General features: G+C 40.0%; 1 protein-coding gene across 1 annotated transcript; it reads left to right on the top strand.

The window, feature by feature from the left end:
- The first annotated feature begins 2,607 nt into the window (after positions 1 to 2,607).
- On the top strand, positions 2,608 to 20,738 carry LOC124381848 (zinc finger protein 850-like). The gene is made up of 8 exons (XM_046843719.1): positions 2,608 to 2,820; positions 3,053 to 3,886; positions 8,847 to 8,882; positions 9,026 to 9,656; positions 13,871 to 14,605; positions 17,438 to 17,530; positions 17,632 to 17,739; positions 18,994 to 20,738. The coding sequence occupies exons 1-8, from the start codon at positions 2,752 to 2,754 to the stop codon at positions 20,115 to 20,117; spliced, it is 3,630 nt and encodes a 1,209-aa protein (XP_046699675.1). The 5' UTR covers positions 2,608 to 2,751; the 3' UTR covers positions 20,118 to 20,738.
- The last annotated feature ends 1,479 nt before the right edge of the window (positions 20,739 to 22,217 follow it).

Genomic DNA, 22,217 nt, shown 5'->3' with positions numbered 1-22,217 from the left:
GATGTGGTGAAAGTCAAGGAAAACGCATATGAGGAGCTGTAGGAGAAGTTGGACACTAAGGAAGGAGAAAAGGATTTGTAGCGATTGGTCAGGTAGAGGAACCGAGCTGGGAAGGATGTGCTGCAAGTTAGAGCAATAAAGGATGGAGATGGAAATGTGTTGGCTAGTAAGGAGAGTGTGTTGAAAAGATGGAGGGAGTATTTTGGGCAGATGATTAAAATGAGAGAGAGAGAGAGAGAGAGAGAAGGGTGGGTGGCATGGAGATGGTGAAGCAGGAAGTGAGAGCAGCAAATAAGAGGATGAAGAGTGGAAAGTCGGTTGGAGCAGATGACATCGGTAGAAGCATGGAGATGCAGTGAAGTTTTTAAAAAGATTGTTTAACAAATTTTTGGAAGGTGAGAAGATGCCTGAGGAATGAAGAAGGAGTGTGCTGGTACTGATCTTTAAGAATAAGGGAGATGTGCAAACCTGCAATAACTACAGGGGAATTAAGTTGATCAGTCACACCATGAAGTTATGGGAAAGAGTAGGGTTTGTCTTGGAACTCTGCCATGCAGACCAATTTTTCCCCATCTTTTTCTTATGATGGAGTCATGAACCCTGACCTTAACTGAGGCAAGTGAGGCCTGCAGGTCTTTAAATGTTGTTATGGGGTCTTTTGTGACCACTTGGATGAGTCGTAGCTGTGCTCTTGGGGTAATTTTGGTCGGCCGGCCACTCCTGGTAAGGTTCTCCACTGTTTTTGCCATTTGTGAATAATGGCTCTCACTGTGGTTCACTGGAGTCCCAAATCTTTCAGACTGATAGATCTTAAATTCTTTGTATATGTATATTATTTATGTATATGTATATTATATATGTACATGTATATTATATATGTATATTATATATGTATATGTATATGACACCGAACAGGCCGCACGATCTGAGGTATCTGTGGAACTACTTACTGGCTGAAATTTTGTCAGAAAGAAATAATAGATAGATATTGACAATAGTCCAGATTTAAAGTGTCCTAGTGCAATTGCCACTAAAGTGTTCATGTGTTAGGTGTTTTCCTGGTTTAGACTCTGAATGGCCTGTGGGAAGAACCTTCTCCCTCTGTTTGCCTTCAAGGATCGGAAGCGCTTTCCTGAACGCAACACAGAAAAGAGGACTTCTTTATTAGGATGGCTGAGGTCCTCCAATATCTTTCTGGCCCTGGTCCATCACCGCTTGCTGTACATGTCCTGCAGGTCAGGGAGCTCCGAACACTCAGCTGACTGAGCCACCCTCTGGTGCCTGCATGGTGCATTTTTCAAACCAAGAAGTGATACTATCCATCAGGACACTTTCAACGGTGCAGTTAAAGAAAGACCTCAGCACCAGAGAGGGTGATTTAAAGTCTCTTAAGCGTCTCAGGTGGTATATACTCTGCCTGGCTTTCATCAGGGTGACGATGTGACAGGACCAACACAGGTCCTGAGTAATGTGAACATCTAAGTATTTATTCCTGTTTAAATCGCCATTTACATTTGTGAACTTAATTAATTTGTGTGAATCTCTGTTTATTTCTTTCACACGCTCCGGTCCGAAGTTAATGAAGTTAATGGGCGCGTGAGTTTTTCTCCACTTTCCACGCGTAATATACATATATAATATAACCTCTTTGGTTATAAAAAGTTAATGGAATAGAAGTAAAACATTTCTCTGAAAGAGGAAACCCAAAGTTCTGCCTTGCAGAAGCAGCACACACCTGTATCTCCGACCTAAAATATGCCATGCTGTGTAATTATCTACCGCCTTAGTCTTAAAACTTTGTGTTATTGAAGTAGAGAAATGTAATTGTGGGTAAAGATGAAGGGAAAGTTGGACTTCTAGCCTCAGTAATGTACACTATAGTGTTAATTTGCTCTCCAGCTGTGAGCTGCTCCTCCACTCAGATGGAGCTGTGAGAGACACCATGAGTTCTGACTGGAAAAGAGACGTTCACTTGCTTTATGTTTATCTGTTCACGTTTCTCTGGATTATTACATCTAATACCTGAACCTGACGCTGCTTTTGATCATTAGAACATTTTATTCAGATGAAGAAACGAACTAAAGTTAGATTAGATCACCCAGGACTCAGGTAGAAGCCCTACATCAGCCCAGTGAATGTCCACCTGGTCCCCAGTCATAATCCAATAAATACTCCATCCTGTTTAAATCCTCCTTTTCATTGATTTGTGAATTGAATTAATTTGTGTGAATCTCCGTTTATTTGTAAACAGAAATTTATGAACAAATAAAAATGGAGAATGATGATAGAAGAGAATGAAGAGTGATAGATGATGAAGTCATGTCTCTCACGAAGCACAACCACTAAAGATCAGGCACAGTGCCAGACAACCAATCAGATTTCACTTCCTGAAAATGTCTGAGCCAATGATGTTTGCGGATTTAGAACTCGAGCCCCTTGGCCCCGCCCACTGCTCTGTGATCCTGTTTGTACCTATAGACTTCTTTCACGCGCTCCGGTCTGAAGTTAATGTTGGGCGCGTGAGTTTTTCTCCACTTTCCGCGCGTGCACATCGACGTTCCTTTCGTCGTTATAAATCTATCGCGCGCGAGCTTCAACCCCGTTTTGTCCCGGATTTAGCGGATTTTTACCCAAAGGTGAGATACAGTGAAATGTAGCAGCTGAGCTGCTCGGGGAACAGCTAGTGGACATTCTGGAGTCATGAACCTCTGCATTTTTCTTCCAGGGTCCTGATTCTTTACACCTCTGATCATGAAATCAGAGTCCAGAAGGAGATCTTTAGGAGAACCTCCACACACTGCTGCTGCTGCTGGATCAAAGGTACACTTTATTCATGTGTCTCATCTCATCTTTCACAATGTAGTGTGAAGCTAGCTTGTGTGGTCCAATCCAACAGACAAGCTACTGTAGCTCAATTTGCTGAAGAAATTGCTGCTGTTAATGCTCATTGGTTTAGGACTGTTTTGGCAGCAAAAGGTGGACCAACACAATACTAGGCAGGTGGTCATAATGGTATGCTGATCGGTGTATTGAATCGTTTTATGTTTTCCAGATGCACCACTGCTCAGATTGTGGAAAGAGTTTTACTAAAATCGCTCTTCTGAAAATACACCAGCGTATCCACACAGGAGAGAAGCCGTATCACTGTGGACAGTGTGGGAAGAGTTTTACTCATCAGGGTCATCTCAAAGTGCATCAGCGTATCCACACAGGAGAGAAACCATATCACTGTGGACAGTGTGGGAAGAGTTTCATCCAAATATTTTCTCTTCAAAGACACCAGCGTATCCACACCGGAGAGAAGCAGTATCACTGTGAACAGTGTGGGAAGAGTTTTATCCAATTATCTCATCTTCAAAGACACCAACGTATTCACACAGGAGAGAAACCGTATCACTGTGAACAGTGTGGAAAGAGTTTTGCTTGTCAACGTAATCTTCAAACACACCAGCGTATCCACACAGGAGAGAAACCATATCACTGTGGACACTGTGGGAAGAGTTTTAATCGTCAGGGTTATCTCAAAGTACATGAACGTATCCATACAGGAGAGAAGCCGTATCACTGTGGACAGTGTGGGAAGAGTTTTAATCGTCAAGGTAGTCTCAGAATTCACCAGCGTATTCACACAGGGGTAAAGCCATTTTACTGTGGACAGTGTTCGAAGGGTTTTACTCGTCAGCGTAGTCTCCAAACACACCAGTGTATCCACACAGGAGAGAAGCCGTATCACTGCTCACAGTGTGGGAAGAGTTTTAGTGTTCGGAGTATCTTACTCAGCCACCAGCAGAGTCATACAGGACAGAAGCCGTACATCTGTGGACAATGTGGACGGAGCTATGTTCATCAAAGGTCATTAAGGACACACAAGTGCCTTACTGATAGTGTAATGTAAATCCATCAGCACAACTTATTTTTAAAGGGATGTAAAGGAAATATAGAGGAACTTCCAGTGGCAATGTTAATGATTGGAACTAACAAATTGGACACTGAATCAAGCCATCAAATTATTGTTTTGTGAAGAGGCAAATTGTGAAGCGAGAGAATTCTGGTCCAACTACAACTAACTATGGCCAAAATATGGGGTTTCCTGAATATAAATATTGAATGAATGCAGCTCAGTGGTGCAAAAACCATATAATTCACATTCACTAATATATAAATACACAATCTGCTCCTTAATTACTTCAGGACCAGTTCACACATTGAGACACCTTGTACATCATACATTACACAGAGTGGGTAGTTTTTAATAGTATTGATCTACATTATAACTGTAACTAATAGGATGCGATACATTTTCTGATTAAACCCAATCGTATAAAAAACTATTGTTTATTTCTGCTTTATGGAAATATATAAAAAAAATTTCCCTTGTCTATTTTTGTCGGGAGATCTGAGGTGACCTCTTCCTTCAGGAGCTTCATTCATGAAGGTACATTTTCTGTCAGAAACAGATAGCATCTATAAATAGGAATACATCTTATTATCACATTCCTTACTGATGAGAATCAAGTCATTAAAGATGTAATATTGAAATTGTGTTAATTAAATGATGGTGGGATTTAGGGTTAGTGCAGAATTTGCCAGGCATAATCAGGATGCTAGATGGCTCTAAATTAGCATTATTACTATTGTATGAACAATAGTAATATTAAGATTATAATGTTATTACTATTAATAATAATATTAAAATGTACATATGCAAATTCATGTTAACCATTATATTGTAAAATTGTAATATTGTAAATTGAAAGCTATAAGTTATAGAAAGTGAGACAAACCATGAGCTGCTTAAATTTGATGTTGAGGATGCAAAAAAGACACAATGGATGGAAACAGATGAGTCTGTTTTAAATGTGGTACATTTTGCAGGTCTGAAATTAGTATTATATGAAGCTTTGCTCTCTCTCTCTCTCTCTCTCTCTCTCTCTCTCTCTCTCTCTATATATATATATATTAGGACACCATTTTCTTTATTTTTGTCTGTGTATAAAATGTAACAGCTGTGCAGACTTGTGTTTCAATTTGTTGCGGTGTTCAGCTTCTTTAACATGTTTTTTATATTTCATTATTTTTACTGCACTCTGGATTGTAATTTATTTATTGAACAAAGAGCTGAAAGTGTTAAGTATGTATTTCTGTAATATTTGGATGATTTACTAATGAAAAGACAATAAATAATATGGTTGTGTAAGAATGTTTGTATGTTATTATCAAGTGTCCTGTGGTAAAACAACAATGAATCTAATGATATTAATTATTTTCTTTGGTTAAAAAAAGTTAATGGAATAGAAGTAATACATTTCTCTGAAAGAGGAAACCCAAAGTTCTGCCTTGCAGAAGCAGCACACACCTGTATCTCCGACCTAAAATATGCCATGCTGTGTAATTATCTACCGCCTTAGTCTTAAAACTTTGTGTTATTGAAGTAGAGAAATGTAATTGTGGGTAAAGATGAAGGGAAAGTTGGACTTCTAGCCTCAGTAATGTACACCATAGTGTTAATTTGCTCTCCAGCTGTGAGCTGCTCCTCCACTCAGATGGAGCTGTGAGAGACACCATGAGTTCTGACTGGAAAAGAGACGTTCACTTGCTTTATGTTTATCTGTTCACGTTTCTCTGGATTATTACATCTAATACCTGAACCTGACGCTGCTTTTGATCATTAGAACATTTCATTCAGATAAAGAAACTAACTAATGTTAGAATAGATCACCCAGGACTGAGGTAGAAGCCCTACATCAGCCCAGTAAATGTCCACCTGGTCCCCAGTCATAATCCAATAAATACTCCATCCTGTTTAAATCCTCCTTTTCATTGATTTGTGAATTGAATTAATTTGTGTGAATCTCCGTTTATTTGTAAACCGAAATCTATGAACAAATAAAAATGGAGAATGATGATAGAAGAGAATAAAGAGTGATAAATGATGAAGTCATGTCTCTCATGAAGCTCAACCACTAAAGATCAGGCACAGTGGCAGACAACCAATCAGATTTCACTTCCTGAAAATGGCCGAGCCAATGATGTTTAAGGATTTAGAACTCGAGCCCCTTGGCCCCGCCCACTGCTTTGTGATCCGTGTTTGTACCTATAGACTTCTTTCACGCGCTCTGGTCTGAAGTTAATGTTGGGCGCGTGAGATTTTCTCCACTTTCCGCGCGTGCACATCGACGGTTCTTTCGCCGTTATAAATCTATCGCGCGCGAGCTTCAACCCCGTTTTTGTCCCGGATTTAGCGGATTTTTACCCAAAGGTGAGATACAGTGAAATGTAGCAGCTGAGCTGCTCGGGGAACAGCTAGTGGACATTCTGGAGTCATGAACCTCTGCATTTTTCTTCCAGTGTCCTGATTCTTTACACCTCTGATCATGAAATCAGAGTCCAGAAGGAGATCTTTAGGAGAACCTCCACACACTCCTGCTGCTGCTGCTGGATCAAAGGTACACTTTATTCATGTGTTTCATCTTTCAGTGTGGTTTGCAGGGCAAAGATACATCATAATGTATTTTAAAATTATATCACAATAAACTACTGTTTTTTTATTTATTAAAAAAAAATTTTACAAGGAAACACGAAATGTTTCCCCAAACCTTTAATCAATTGGCCTATTTGATTTGTTCTTCAGCTTTTTACTCAGTTGATAAAGTAAACAAAGTTTAACACTGCAACACTGACAAACAAGCCATTCATAAGAAGATGATGGCAGCTGCATTCATAGCAACTAGTTTCTAACTAATTAATCATTTGATTGTTAATCATAAATATAATAAAATTGTGTGTCAGGCAGTCGTTAACGCAATGGTTTGCAAAATCATGATCAATGATCAAACGCCTATTTGAAAGCTGGCAGCCTCAAAGTTTTTTACCATCACCACCTTCTTCTATATGGATACATTTTCTGTTCTGATATCAACAAGTCTGAGCAAAATGCTGAATAGACACCAATCAGGGGCTGCATTTTTATGATATCATCCTTTAGATCTGTTCCCACTACGCCACAGCGGATCATCCGTCTCCATACCCCCCTGTCCTCTACATCTGGCTCTTTCAATCCAACTACCTCCAAGTCTTCCCTCACCACATCCATAACCCTCCTCCTTGGTGTTCCTCCTTCCTGGTGTCTCCATCCTCAGCATTCTCCTACTGATATACCCCATGTCCCTCCTCTGCACATGTCCAAAACATCTCAATCAGGCCTCTCTCACTTTGTCCTACATGCACTGGAGGTGAAGATGGTGTGGATGGAAAGAGAAATGGTGTAGGGGTGATTCTGAAGGAAGAGTACAGTAAGAGTGTAGTGGAGGTGAAGAGAGGTGAAGAGAGTTCCACTACACTCTTACTGTACTCTTCCTTCAGAATCCCCCCTACACCATTTCTCTTTACATCCACACCATGATAGAACAGTTTAAACACCTTCAATGTTCCTGCTCTTACTCCCTTTCCACTTGGTCTCCTGAACACACAACATCTCTACCTTTCTCCTCTCCATCATATCAGCTCCCTCTCTCCCTTTACCCGTCATAGTACCAACATTTAAAGTACCAACCCGAACCTCTACTCTCCTCCACTTCTCCTTTCCCTGCCGTCTCTGTAGATGTCTTAGAACTTCTTACAAAGTATTTTACAGTATTTTACTGCAAAAATACAAAACTATAAGCTATTTTCATCAACCCTCTCAAATACAAATTACACAGTCCTATTTTATATTTGAATTTGAATATTTGAATTATATTTAAATCATAAACACTGCCCATCCCTGGTAGTGGATGCAACCACATTTCCACCGTGTTGAGCAGAACATTGGGGTCTGGTTCTCTGAGAGCTCTGTTAACTTTCTGCCATCTCTGTGGTAAATATCCTCACTTTCCTTTTTTCTTCCTTTTTTTCCTTTCAAAAAATTGGGAGGTGTGCATATATATATGTGTGTGTGTGGGGGTTACACACATGCATACTATACATAAAAATAGATTAAATTATTAACTTCTCTATAACTTGGTTTGTGTATGCAAACGTAGCCTGTCTGAGGCACATTTTATTCCCCGGTGTTCAGTGTTTTTCGGGTGCAGTCTGAACATTAAGTATCATGATCACTTGGTGGGATGATGGGAGATGAACCAAGAAAAACAATCATAGAGATATGGAATTTATAGCATAGATAAGAGAAAATGTTTGTTTTAAAATGTATACAATTTCACATTTTATTGCATTAATTTACAGTTCTTATTGGAATATAATGCCTCTCCTGACTGCACGTCTCTGTACTCATGTGTAGCATTGAGAACTCAGATTGGTTTTGTGGAGCTCCTTTGCAATACAGTGATATCATTATCAGTAAAAAGTCATAACATGGATCGCATGGTATTTGAGTATAACAGTACACGTATTTGTACTGAAACCCGGCCCAGCTACCACTGGAGTGTGTGTGAACCCAAATGCAGAAACAAACAAGGTGCTGGACAAAAGTCTGATATTTGTTTAAAGAGGTTTTTTCTGTCCTTGACCGTCTAACATGGAAACCTCATAAAGCCCTGACTATTCATTCTTATGGCACATACATTTTTAAGTTACAAATCACCCTTTCAGAATTTTACCAGGATTGGACAAAGTACATTGTGCTTACATATGCTTTAAATATGCCGATTGGAACATTTGTATCATTTATTTTGATTATACTGATTTGTACCACAAAGAGACATGTGCTAATATAAAGGGTAAAAAAATTTAAAGTAAAAAGTACCATAATATAAGGCTAGAATGTTCTAGAAATATAAGGAACAATCATGTGACATGAGCTATAACTTTAATTGACAATCAGATTATTTCTTTCAGGCAAAATGTAGTGTATCAACTTGGAAAAACAGTGGACCATGGCTAAGGTGATGCATTCTTTTTTCTTCATAATGCTGCTTGTCCTGGTACTGATAAAACTCTTCTGTCCAAAAGACACATATATTAAGGATTTTGGGAGATCAGTAGTAGTATTCTTACAGTATACTGAATCATTTTATTTTGTTTTCAGATGATCCACTGCTCAGATTGTGGGAAGAGTTTTACTAAAATTGATCTTCTGAAAAGACACCAGCGTATCCACACAGGAGAAAAACTATATCACTGTGAACAGTGTGCAAAGAGTTTCAATCGTTTGTGTCATCTCAAAGAACACCAGCGTATCCACACCGGAGAGAAACCATATCACTGTGAACAGTGTGGAAAAAGTTTTATTTGTCAGCCTGAACTTTTACGACACCATCGTATTCACACGGGAGTAAAGCCATTTTACTGTGGACAATGTGGAAAGGCTTTTGATCGAGGCAGTGATCTTAAGGCACACCAGCGTATCCACACAGGAGAAAAGCTATATCACTGTACACAGTGTACGAAAAGGTTTACAGATCAAGCTAATCTTTTAATACACCAGCGTATCCACACAAGAGAGAAACTATTTTACTGTGGACAATGTGGGAAGATTTTTCGGCAAAGGATACATCTTCAGACACAGGAGCGTTTACACATGGGAGAGAAGCCGTATCACTGTGGACAGTGTTCCAAGGGTTTTACTCGTCAGAGTAGTCTCCAAGCACACCAGCGTATCCACACTGGAGAGAAGCCGTATCACTGTGAGCAGTGCAGGAAAAGTTTTAGAGTTTGGAGTATTTTAATCAGCCACCAGAAGAGTCATACAGGACAGAAGCCATACTTCTGTGGACAATGTGGACGAAGATATGCTCATCAAAAATCATTAAGGACACACAAGTGCCGTAATGTAAATCAATCAGATCCTGATGCAAATTTGTCAAATTAGAAACTAAATATATTTTGAAGGGGATTTGTAGTGTAATTAAAGGGGAACAATTGGAACAAACTGGACACCTTTCCAAGCCATCAGAACATTGGAGAGATAATTCTAAGTTATAATTGTTGTATGGTTATAAGTTAGTGTTAATACATAATGTTGACTGTAGTGTCCAGGTGAAGAATACACTGTCGAGCACAAAGCTGGCAAGGTGAGCATTTCCTCTCCTTATTTGCCAAACTATGAGAGGGTTTTATCAATTTCCTTTGCACCTGCCTACTTTATAATCAAACATGCATGCCTGCTAGTTTAAACAAAAAAGATTAAATAATAATCTAAATGCTAAATAAAAAAATGCTTGTTTTGTCATGGCCCATTGCTAAGTAAGGACTGTGACTTTAAAGTTACAACATGAAGAAATTATGTAGGAAATGTGGGATAATAAATTATTTTAAAAACTAAAGTGATGTGGATTAATATCATCTACGAGAGAAAGCAGGAAATATGAACAGATATGAGATTAGGGAGGCACAAAGACAGCTACAGTACAATAATACACAAAGGGAAACTAATACCTGCTCACAGGATGAAGGTTTAGGATGTGCATTTACTCATAAAATCTATACAAAGTCACTTTTTTGCATGGTAAGGTTTTACAGGGCATCACACAGGGCACATGGTCTATTTGTTAACAGGTCAGGGACACTGAGTGAATTGAGTGCTCTTGGACAAGGTTGGGAGTAGAAATGTTTGAGTCTATCTAGAAGGAGGAACAGGGGTCTGTGTAGACAGATAAACCATCTTGGTAAAAGGAGCGTTGGTGATCATTTTATTATTTTTCATATTTGTAAAGACATAAATAACTATCAAAATGTATTGCATTGCTGTATATATTAGAATAACATATTCCTAAGTTTTTATAAAGTGTAACGGCTCTGCAGCTTGTGTGTTTCAGTTTGTTGTGGTGGTCAGATTCTTTAACATGTTTTTATATTTCATTATTTTTAATGACTTCTGGATTGTAATGTATTTATTGAACATACAAATAAATGTGTTAAATATGTTTTTCTGTAATATTGGGATGATTTACTCTTTAAAGAAAGACAATTAATTATGTTTGTGTGAGAATGTGTGTGTTACCTTTGCATTAACGCATTATCAAGTGGTGAAGCACCAATGAATCCAATGATATCAGTTATTTTCTTTGATTATAAAATGTTAAAGGGATAAAAATAAAACATTTCTCCAAAAGGAAGAAACACAAAACCTCCTCCTTGGTCTTCCTCTTTTCCTTCTTCCTGGTTTCTCCATCCTCAGCATTCTCCTACTGATATACCCCATGTCCCTCCTCTGCACATGTCCAAACCATCTCAATCAAACCTCCCTCACCTTGTCTCCAAAACGTCCTTCAATGTGTCTTCAACATCCTACATGTCTTTAATAAACTGATAAACTTTTTAATAAAGTTTAAATACAAACTGTAAGTTTAGTTGTTATAAGTTGTTATTAGCAAGTAACTTTTGCAAAAAGTAGCTGATTGAGTTGTACAGGTTGAAAAACACGAGTTTTTGGTTGTGTGCCCTCTAGTGGAATTATGTGGCAAAAAGAGGCAGCAGAATCCCTACTGACTTAAGGGACTCAAAAGGACTCGTGATTCTACTGTGTGATTCAGAGGGATTTGAATCCGCAAACGGATTTCTCATCTCTGCTAAAGATCAGGCACAGTGGGAGACAGCCAATCAGATTTCACTTCCTGAAAATGTCTGAGCCAATGATGTTTAAGGATTTAGAACTCGAGCCCGTTGGCCCCGCCCACTGCTTTGTGATCCGTGTTTGTACCTATAGACTTCTTTCACGCGCTCTGGTCTGAAGTTAATGTTGGGCGCGTGAGTTTTTCTCCACTTTCCGTGGAGCACGCCGTTATAAATCTATCGCGCGCGAGCTTCAACCCCGTTTTTGTCCCGGATTTAGCGGATTTTTATCCAAAGGTGAGATACAGTGAAATGTAGCAGCTGAGCTGCTCGGGGAACAGCTAGTGGACATTCTGGAGTCCTGAACCTCTGCATTTTTTTTCCAGTGTCCTGATTCTTTACACCTCTGATCATGAAATCAGAGTCCAGACGGAGATCTTTAGGAGAACCTCCACACACTCCTCCTGCTGCTGCTGCTGCTGCTGGATCAAAGGTACACTTTATTCATGTCTCATCTCAGAAAGTGTGGTGAGATACAACCACATTTCCACTGTGTTGAGCAGAAGTTTGGGGTTTGTTTCTCTGAGGGCTCCAGGTCCAGATTGCTGTTAACTTTGTTATTTTTGGGTGTAAATGTCCACATTCTCAGTTTATTTTTTTCACAAAGATGAGTTAGGAAAGAGTGCTGTAGAACCTGCTGAAATGTAACACCCATAATGCAGTGCAGTCAAACATTTAACCCTTTACACTAAAACACTTGTGTGTAGCATTGAGAACTTGTTACTTTTTAGGAGCTCCTTTAAAACAGTAATATCAGTGTCCAAAAAAGCGATTGGACATCATTGTAACACCTAGAAACATTCTGGAAATGTTCTAGAACAATCATGTGGCATGTGCGATTGTTTGTGCAGTTCTCAACACACACGGTAGAGCCTTATGATCATTTGCTGAGCAGCTTCCCAACCAGAGCTGGAGCTGAGGAGGATCCTCATAATATCACACTTATTAGAGGCTTTTGAGGATTCGACTTGGCATGGAACATTTCCTTAGCCTTTCCTCTGACAGATGGTTGTGTCATCAGCAAATGTGTTGATTATGATGTTTTACCGAGGAGGCCATACAGTCATTAAAATAATGTCCAGTATAGGGTTTTACACGCAACCTTGTGGAGTTCCTCAGTTTATCATTATTGACCTGGAGATGTGGTTCCCAGTATTAACAGACTGGGATCTGACTGCTAGATAGTCCAGGACCCAAATGCAAAGAATAGAGTCTACACCAAGATTGTGCAGCTTGTTGGATAGCTTTTATAGCATCACTGTGTTTGATGCTTTGCCATATTCGAAAAACATTAGACCATAGCTGTACCTTGTTTTCCAGCCATGTGAGGGCACAGTATGAAAGCCGTATATACTCCTGTCTGTTTGAAAACTGTGAAGGGTGCAGAGTATCTGGAGTGATGGTCTGGATGTTACTCAGGATGATTTTCTTGAAGCATTTCATCAGTAGTCCATGCAGTGGGTCAGAAGCCACTGAGGCAGAATGCTTTATTGGTTTTTGGCAGTGGAATTATGTCTTCTACAAGCAGGTGGATGTAGAGGCTTGTGTGAGACTCAAATTGAATACATCTGCAGAGACATCAGCTAGGATAGATGAACAGGTTCTAAATACACATCCAGAAATAATGTATGCCAGCTGCTTTGTATGGGTTTATTTTTCAAAACTTCTTTGCCACAGGTCAGACAGGGGCTCTGTGGTGGTGAAGAGGTGCTGGATGATTGTGGAACTATTGCAGAAGTGATCAGGGAGACAGAGAGAATAGTACTTGGCATGACATTGTGAAATAGAAAGGAAGACAAAGAAACATGGTGGTGGAATGAGGAAGTGCAGGAGAGCATAAGAATAAAGATGTTGGAGAAGCAGAATTGGGATCGACAGAGTGATGAGAAAAGTAGGCAGGGAGTACAAGGAGATGCAGCAGCAGTTGAAGAGGGATGTGAGGAGCTGTTTGAGAATTTGGACAGGTGTCTCCATGGACTATAATGTTTGCAGATAGTGAGAGAAGAGATCAGGTGGAGAAAAACCTGGAGAGGTGGAGGTACGTGCTGGAGAGAAGGGGAATGAAAGTCAGTAGCAGTAAGACAGAGTACATGTGTGTGAATGAGAGGGAGGGCAGTGGAGGGGTGCGGTTGCAGGGAGACGAGGTGGAGAAGGTGGAGGAAGTCGTCATCTTTGCCACAGGTTATTGTAGCAGCCATTGCTTATAACAACATGGCAGACAAAATGATTATTATAGTATTATTATTACATTATGTTGAATCATTGTATTTTGTTTTCCAGATGCACCACTGCTCAGGTTGTGGAAAGAGTTTTACTAAAGTTTCTCTTCTGAAAACACACCAGCGTATCCACACCGGAGAGAAGCCGTATCAGTGTGAGCAGTGTGGGAGGACTTTTAATCATCAGAGTAGCCTTCAAATACACCAGCGTGTCCACACAGGAGAGAAACCATTTCAGTGTGGAGAATGTGGCAAGGGTTTCATTTGTCAAAGTAATCTTCAGATACACCAGCACATCCACACCGGAAAAAAGCCGTTTTGCTGTGAACAGTGTGGGAACAGTTTTACTTGTCAGCATAGTCTTCAAGTACATCAGCGTATCCACACAGGAGAAAGACCATATCACTGTGGACAGTGTGGAAAGAGTTTTTCAAATCAGAGTAGTCTTCTTAGACACCAGCGTGTCCACACAGGAGAGAAACCATACCACTGTGGACAATGTGGGAAGAGTTTCAATCATCAAAGTAGCCTCCAAATACACCAGCGTATCCACACAGGAGAGAAGCCGTACCAGTGTGGAGAATGTGGCAAGGGTTTCACTTGTCAGAATAATCTCCATAGACACCAGCGTATCCACACAGGAGAGAAGCCGTATTGCTGTGGACAATGTTTGAAGAGGTTTATTCATCGGAGTAATCTCCATAGACACCAGCGTATGCACACAGAGAAGCCGTACCACTGTGGACAATGTGGACGGAGTTATGCTCAGCAAAGATCTTTGACGAAACACAAGTGCCCTAACATAACACCATCAACTCCTGATATGAATTTGTCAAGTTAGGAATAAAAAATGTTTAAGCGATGTTAATGAAGATTGTAGTGTAAATATAGGGGAAATTTTACTTTCAATGTTACCGAGTGGAAATAACAAACTGGACCTTTCCAAGCCATCAGACCTATACATTATATGGCCAAAAGTATGGGGGATACCTGAACATCACACCCATGTGTGCCTGCTGGCTTCCACTCCATGGTCCCTTTAACCCAGTGTTCCTGATCTAGTTTTCTGATTTACTGCATGAATACTGAAGGGGTCCAGATCTGGGTTACCCACTAAAGACATCAACAGGACTCCAGGAAGGAGGACTTGGAAGTATAAAAAATCTTTAAAATATACAGTATCTTTAAAAATTGGTTGACTGTGCTTTATCCTCTTTGATCAACTTTTTAACATAAAGTTAACTATAGTTTATTAAAATGTATAAAAGTATAAACACCATAAAAACGTATATTAAAAACCTTATAAAACTATATAAACCCTGACCCAAACATCACAGGTTTGTATACGAGTGCAGCTTTGTCATGCAAAAACAAAATAATTTAGTTTCACTAATACATAAATACATATCTGCTTCACAATTACATCAGCAGTAGTTTACACATGGAGACACCTTCTAAATTTTAATGAAGTTACACAGAGTGGGTAGTTTAATTGTAGTTTTAATCTAACTTATAAATGTAACTAATAGGCTGCCATACATGTTATAATTAAAGCCAATAGTAGAAACAACTATTGTTCTTGGAAATATGATCCATTTGTCTATTTTGGTCTGGGGATCCGAGGTGATATCTTCCTTCAGGAGCTTCATTCATGAAGATATATTTTCTGTCAGAAACACAGAGAACATCAATTGCTAAAGAAAAATCTTATTATATTCCTTACTGATGATAATCATATCATGATACTGAAATTGTGTTCATCAAAATTATGGTGGGAGTTGGGTTTAGTGCAGAATGTGCCAGGCATATAGCCAAATCAAGACGCTAGAGGGCTCCAAAACAACACTTTATTATTTACATTTACATATACAAATACACTTTAACCTTTAATAATGTAGTGAAGTAAAATTTTAATTTGTAAGTAATAGAAAGTGGGACAAATGTGAGCACACTTGATGTTGAGGATGCGAAGAAAGAACACAATGGATGGAAACTGATCATCTGAATTGTGTTACATTTTGCAGGTCTGAAAGGTCCAGGACAAGAAGCATTGATATATATTATGATAGCATTTTCTTCATTTTTTGTGTGTATATAAAATGTAACAGCTCTGCAGCTTATGTGTTTAAATTTATTGTGGTGTTCTTGTTTTTATGTTTGTTTTTATATGTCGTTATTTTTACTGAATTCTAGATTGTAATGTAAATTTATTGAACAAAGAAATTAAAATGTTAAGTATGTATTTCTGTAATGGAGGGAGGATTTACTCTATAATGAAAGACAATAAATGATGGTTGTTTTAGAATGTGTGTGTGTGTGTGTGTGTGTGTGTGTGTGTGTGTGTGTGTGTGTGTGTGTGTGTGTGTGCTGTTTGCATTACTGCTCGTATTCCTGAGGTAAAACAGCGCCATCTTGTGTAACTGACCACTGAGCTTCAGAGGCTGTGCTAAGCTAATCTGTTCAGTAACATGTCAGTTAGAAAGATAAAAATAGGGACATGAAAACGTAAACTTTGAACTGTTTTTTTACACTAACTTATTCATTTTCATGCAGAGAAGTTGAACTTTTCTCAACGTCTCGGCTTATTGTTATTGGTACATTCGAGTTTATTGGCTTTGTTTGTCTAATATTTAAGTCTTAGAATTTCTACTGCAGCATCTTTTTTTCCAGATTCACCTAACTACTTACTTTTTTAACAAGTGTTGTGCTGTTAAAGGGAAATTGTAAACATAGGGGAACTTTAAGTTGCAAACTGGACACCGTCAATTTTAAAATGACATTTTTCCTTAAAATGGTGCATTTTCTCTGTTTTTGTGTTCTATGTTCTATTGTAAATTAAATAGGGGTTTGCGTAAAATGTTATTATATGCAAATCTCATAGTCTCTCTCTCTCTCTATAGATATATAGATATGTAAGAAGCTGGTTTTAAAATACTGTATTTATCTGGAGTTTAGTTTCAGTTTCTCCTCTTTGTCGCATGAACGATTACAGTGTGCTCCAGTAGAGGGCGCTGTGTGAATGTGCTCTATAATCACAAAAGAAGAAGAAGAAGAAAACGAGAATTATACATATCCACGATTCGGCAGGTGATGAAAACAATATCTGGCGTTTACAGTGTCTTAATTTATATGCTGTCTCCTGGGTTTATTACAAGGTGAGTTCATGTGGAGCTTCCTAAAATCAATGGCTCCCACTTCACACTGGCTGTAAGAGTAAATAAACCACAAATGGAAATTAAATCTCTGTTCAGGACACACATACTTCCTTGGACATATGAATCAGTGCAGCGATTTTTAACCGGAGTGATGATGATGGATGTCTCCAAATCTGTTGTCAGAAATGGAATGTTGGTTGCAACCACTGGTAAATGTTACAATGGCAACCTGAAGTAGGAATGCCTCATAGTACAGACACTGGTGTCATGCAAAATTAAAATCCAATATACAGGATATCCGAATGTCTCCATATAGAGGAGACTATGAACGCCAGCTGTACATCGATATATATATATATATATATATATATATATATATATATATATATATATATATATATATATATATATTATTATATATGCTACAGACATAAATCTTGTGTATGTGTTATTCTGAATGAACAGCTTTGAGGGTGTGAGAACAGAGGCTTGCATAACTCCTGGTGATGTGATATATCAACCCTATGAACCAAATGAATGGAGGATTGCAGACGAAATCTCTAAAAGAGGAAGAACCTGAGGATGAAAAATCCCCCTGTAAGACAAGTATGGGACTAAATCTCACTTTTTATGAGAACATGATGACTAGGAATATGAATAAAGGAAGCAGTCAGTTATTTTGTATTGTGTTTGTGATGCAACTTCAGGTAATGGCGCATCTGTCCATGAGGTCTACAAGACTCCTGTGGAACAGCAGAATGAAGGATTTCAGGAAAAGCTTATAAAAGAGGAAGGGCCTGATGATGATTATTTGTGTAAGTCACCTGGGAACACTTGGGTCCAATTTATATCCTAACACCTATACAATGAGTTACATATACTGTACAATATAACATAAAATTTTGTGGCTACCTGACCATCACACCTACATGTGAGTCCACCAACTGGTTCCTCAAACAAGGTTTCACACGGTTGTATAGAATGTCTCTGCACACTGTAGTATTTTCCACGGCTGCTCATCAGGGATTAATGCACACCATTCACCTTGACTGTTGATGTCTGTAAAGCTGCTTTGAGACAATGTCTGTTGTGAAAAGCGCAATAGAAATAAACTTGACTTGACTATTGCAATTTCCCTATGAATTAAGCAACACAAACACTGTTTCGGCATGGTGATGCTTCTGTGAACAAACATGCGCTCCATTAAGGCATGGTTGTTGTGAAGTTTAGACTGAAAAACTTTTGTGTCTTGCACAGAGCCCTGACTTCCTCAACCCCACTAAACACCTTATTGGATAAACTAGAACTAGAGACTCCTTACCCCTTTGTAAGCCAGTGTCTGATTTCACTAATATCGTTATAGTTGTGTAATCACTAATCCCCACAGTCATTATTTTAAGGATGTGTCATCCTTCTGATCAAGGATTGTTGTCCTTTGGATCAGACTTGGAGACACTGTGGTTGAACTGCTGTAGCACTGTACACCTTTCCAGAATCTTTACAAGATCTATGATGGATGCCCATAGTTTAGTTTGAGAGGGTATGTGCCATCTTTATTTTGAGGTCCCCTGCAAAAACATGACTCCTAGCTTTTACTGAAAACCAGCCAGTTGGGTACTGAGGTTAGAAGCTGTTTCAGGTGTTATCTTGGCTTTACTTTGCATTTGTCTCTGATAATCTATCAAATGTTTAGAGGACTATCCCACTGCACACACATGCTTTTTGACAAATGTCCAGCCTTAAATCAGGACTTAAATGATTGATGAAAAATGAATGGAAAGGAACGGAAATGGACTTGGGTTTTTGAGCGATCTGGTGAGTAATCTGGTGAGTCATGCCATGTGTTCCTAGATATACCACATGGGTATTTTCTGCCAGCTTATATGGCCTTCATGTTGAATCTTGATCACCGTAATGATTATGCATAATAGTTTCTGGTATAATCGGTGTCCTTTCAACATCATTTGAATGGCTACTAAATGAATTGTCATTTGTTTGAATGGCACAGTTGCCTTTCCTTTTATTACGACATAGCAGCTAATCAATTTACTTTCGTCCTCTCGTTCTAGACTGTGAGGTGTGCAAAACCTTCTCCATCAACAAGTGTGAAGTTCACAGTCCTCATCTTAAATCACACCACACAGAAGAGAAGCCATACAACTGCTCGCACTGCGGGAAGAGTTTTTCTTCACAAAGCAATGCGAGGGCCCATGAGCCCATTCATACGGGAGAGAAGCTGCATCGCTGCTCACAATGTGGGAAGAGTTTTGTCCACCAGAGCAGTCTGAGATCACATCAGCGCATTCACACCGGAGAGAAGCCGTACGAGTGCTCGCATTGTGGCAAGAGCTTTGGTCATAGAGATACCCTCAAGAAGCACCTGCACGTTCACACTGGAGAAAAGCCGTACAAGTGTTTACAGTGCGGCAAGTGTTTTAGTGACCGAGGAACTTTCCGATCGCACCAGTACATCCACACGGGAGAGAAACCCTATCACTGCACGGAGTGCGGGAAGATTTTTACTCGACACAGTTCTCTCCAGCAGCACCAGCGCGTTCACACCGGGGAGAAGCCGTATTACTGCTCAAAGTGCGGCAAGAGTTTCAGTCAGCACGGTACGCTCCTGCAGCACCAGCACACTCACACCGAAGAGAAGCCGTACCAATGCTCGCAGTGTCGCAAGAGATTTAACAGGCAGCGAAATCTCCAGACACACATGCGCATCCACACTGGAGAGAAGCCGTATCACTGCTCGCAGTGCGGGAAGAGTTTTAGTCATCATAGCACCCTGAAGCGACACCAGCGGGTTCACACCGGAGAGAAACCGTACCGCTGTTCATACTGCGGCAAGAGTTTTACTCAGCACGGCACCCTGCAATCGCATACCCGCATCCACACCGGAGAGAAGCTCCATCACTGCTCACAGTGTGGCAAAACATTCAACCGACAGAGCTCTCTCCAAATACACCAGCGCATTCACACGGGAGAGAAGCCTTATTGCTGCTCGCAGTGTGGGAAGAGTTTCAGTCAAAACGGTACTCTCAAACAACACCAGCGCGTTCACACCGGAGAGAAGCCGTATCACTGCTCACACTGCGGAAAGATTTTCAGCCAGCAGAGTACTCTCCACCAACACCAGCGCATACACACCAAGCAGAGCCTGTATCAGGATACAGCATGGGAAGAGCTTTAATGAAGACGTGTTCAGTCAGGAGAGGATGCAGTGCCACTGCTCAGAATGTGGACACAAATGCAAGAGAGGGTTTTACAATAGACAATGTTGACTAGTCAGTAGCAGTTAGCATAGCAGTAGAAATGAAGACCACCTATACGAAGGATTGTTTTCAAATGTAGTATATAAAAAATACACTGGACCAAAAATAGGCCATTGTGTAACAACAAAGTTTACCGTTCGTCCAGTAAGGCATGTAGAATGTGTTCAACCAAGTAGAGGGTGATGTTCTTGCTGGCTCTTAAGCAGTGTTTAAGATTATTTACAGCTTCTAAATGTAATTTTAACTCTTTTTAAATATACATTATATTAATTTTAATAGATTGATAATTATTCCATATTACTTCCTCTCAAATCCCATGTGATTGTTCATTTTTTAGATGGTACAAGAATTCAGACTTGACTGCAGCATGAACAAGAGACTGGATCCTCCTCGCAATTAGACCAAAACCTTAAATCTTCACTATCCGTTTTACTGGTACTCTTAATTTAAACTGGGACTTTGGGTTGGGATGAAGTTCAGGGACCATACACCAAGCTGACTCATTATAAACAAACTAAATAAATGTCATGTTCTCCTTACCTGTTCTGTATCACTCTTTAATACTGATTAACCACAAATATAGCTGCTTCTTCTTCTTCTTCTTCCTTCTCCCATTAGGGGTTGCCACAGTGGATCTCTATACTACCCTGTCCTCTACTTCTGCCTCTTTCACACAAACTACCTGCATGTCTTCCCTCACCACATTCATAAACCTCCTCCTTGGTCTTCCTCGTTTCCTTCTTCCTGGTGGCTCCATCCTCCGCGTCTCCTACAGATACACCCCATGTCCCTCCTCTACACATGTCCAAACCATCTCATTTGGACCTCTCTCACTTTGTCCCCAAAATGTTCTACATGCGCTGTCCCTCTAATAAGCTTATTTTTAATCCTGTCCATCGTCGTCACTCCCAATGAAAATCTCAACATCTTCAGCTCTGCTACCTCCAGCTCCACCTCCTGTCTTTTACTCAATGCCACTGTCTCTAATCCATACAACATCTCAGGTCTCACCACAGTCCTATAAACTTTCCCTTTCACTCTCACAGATACTCTTCTATCACAAATTACTCCTGCTATCACTCTTCTCCACCCACTCCACCCTGCATGCGTCTGTGGTGCTCTTCCTCGGCATGAAACCATACTGCTGCTCACAGATGGTCACCTCTTCTCTCAGCCTGGCTTCCACTACTCTTTCCCATAACTTCATGGTGTGACTGCTCAACTTTACTCCCCTGTAGTTACTGCAGGTCTCCACATCCCCCTCATTCTTAAAAATCAGTACCAGCACACCCCTTCTCCTTTCCTCAGGCATCTTCTCACCTTCCAGAATCTTGTCAAAAACTCCACTGCATCTCTCCTAAACATCTCCATGCTTCTACTGGTATGTCATCTGGTCCAAAGGACTTTCCACTCTTCATCCTCTTAATCTTCTTCTTCTTCTTCTTCTTTCGGCTGCTCCCATTAGGGGTCGCCACAGCGGATCATCCTTCTCCATACCACCCTGTCCTCTACATCTGCCTCTTTCACACCAACTACCTGCATGTCTTCCCTCACCACATCCATGAACCTCCTCCTTGGCCTTCCTCTTTTCCTCCTACCTGGTGGCTCCATCTTCAGCATTCTTCTACCAATATAATTCATGTCCCTTCTCTGCACATGTCCAAACCATCTCAATCTTGCCTCCCTCACCTTGTCACCAAAACATGCTACATGTGCTGTCCCTCTAATAAACTCATTTCTAATCTTGTCCATCCTCGTCACTCCCAACGAAAACCTTAACATCTTCAGCTCTGCTACCTCCAGCTCCACCTCCTGTCTTTTACTCAATGCCACTGTCTCTAATCCATACAACATCTCAGGTCTCACCACAGTCCTATAAACTTTCCCTTTCATTCTTGCAGATACCCTTCTATCACAAATCACTCCTGCCACTTTTCTCCACCCACTCCACCCTGCCTGCACTCTTTTCTTTACTTCTCTAACACACTATCCAATACTTTGCACTGTTGACCCCAGGT

The sequence above is a fragment of the Silurus meridionalis genome, chromosome 29 (genome assembly GCF_014805685.1).
Source record: "Silurus meridionalis isolate SWU-2019-XX chromosome 29, ASM1480568v1, whole genome shotgun sequence".
NCBI classification, from domain to species: Eukaryota; Metazoa; Chordata; class Actinopteri; order Siluriformes; family Siluridae; genus Silurus; species Silurus meridionalis.
Note: the sequence above shows the minus strand (reverse complement) of the source record. Positions and strands in the feature narration are given on the sequence as shown.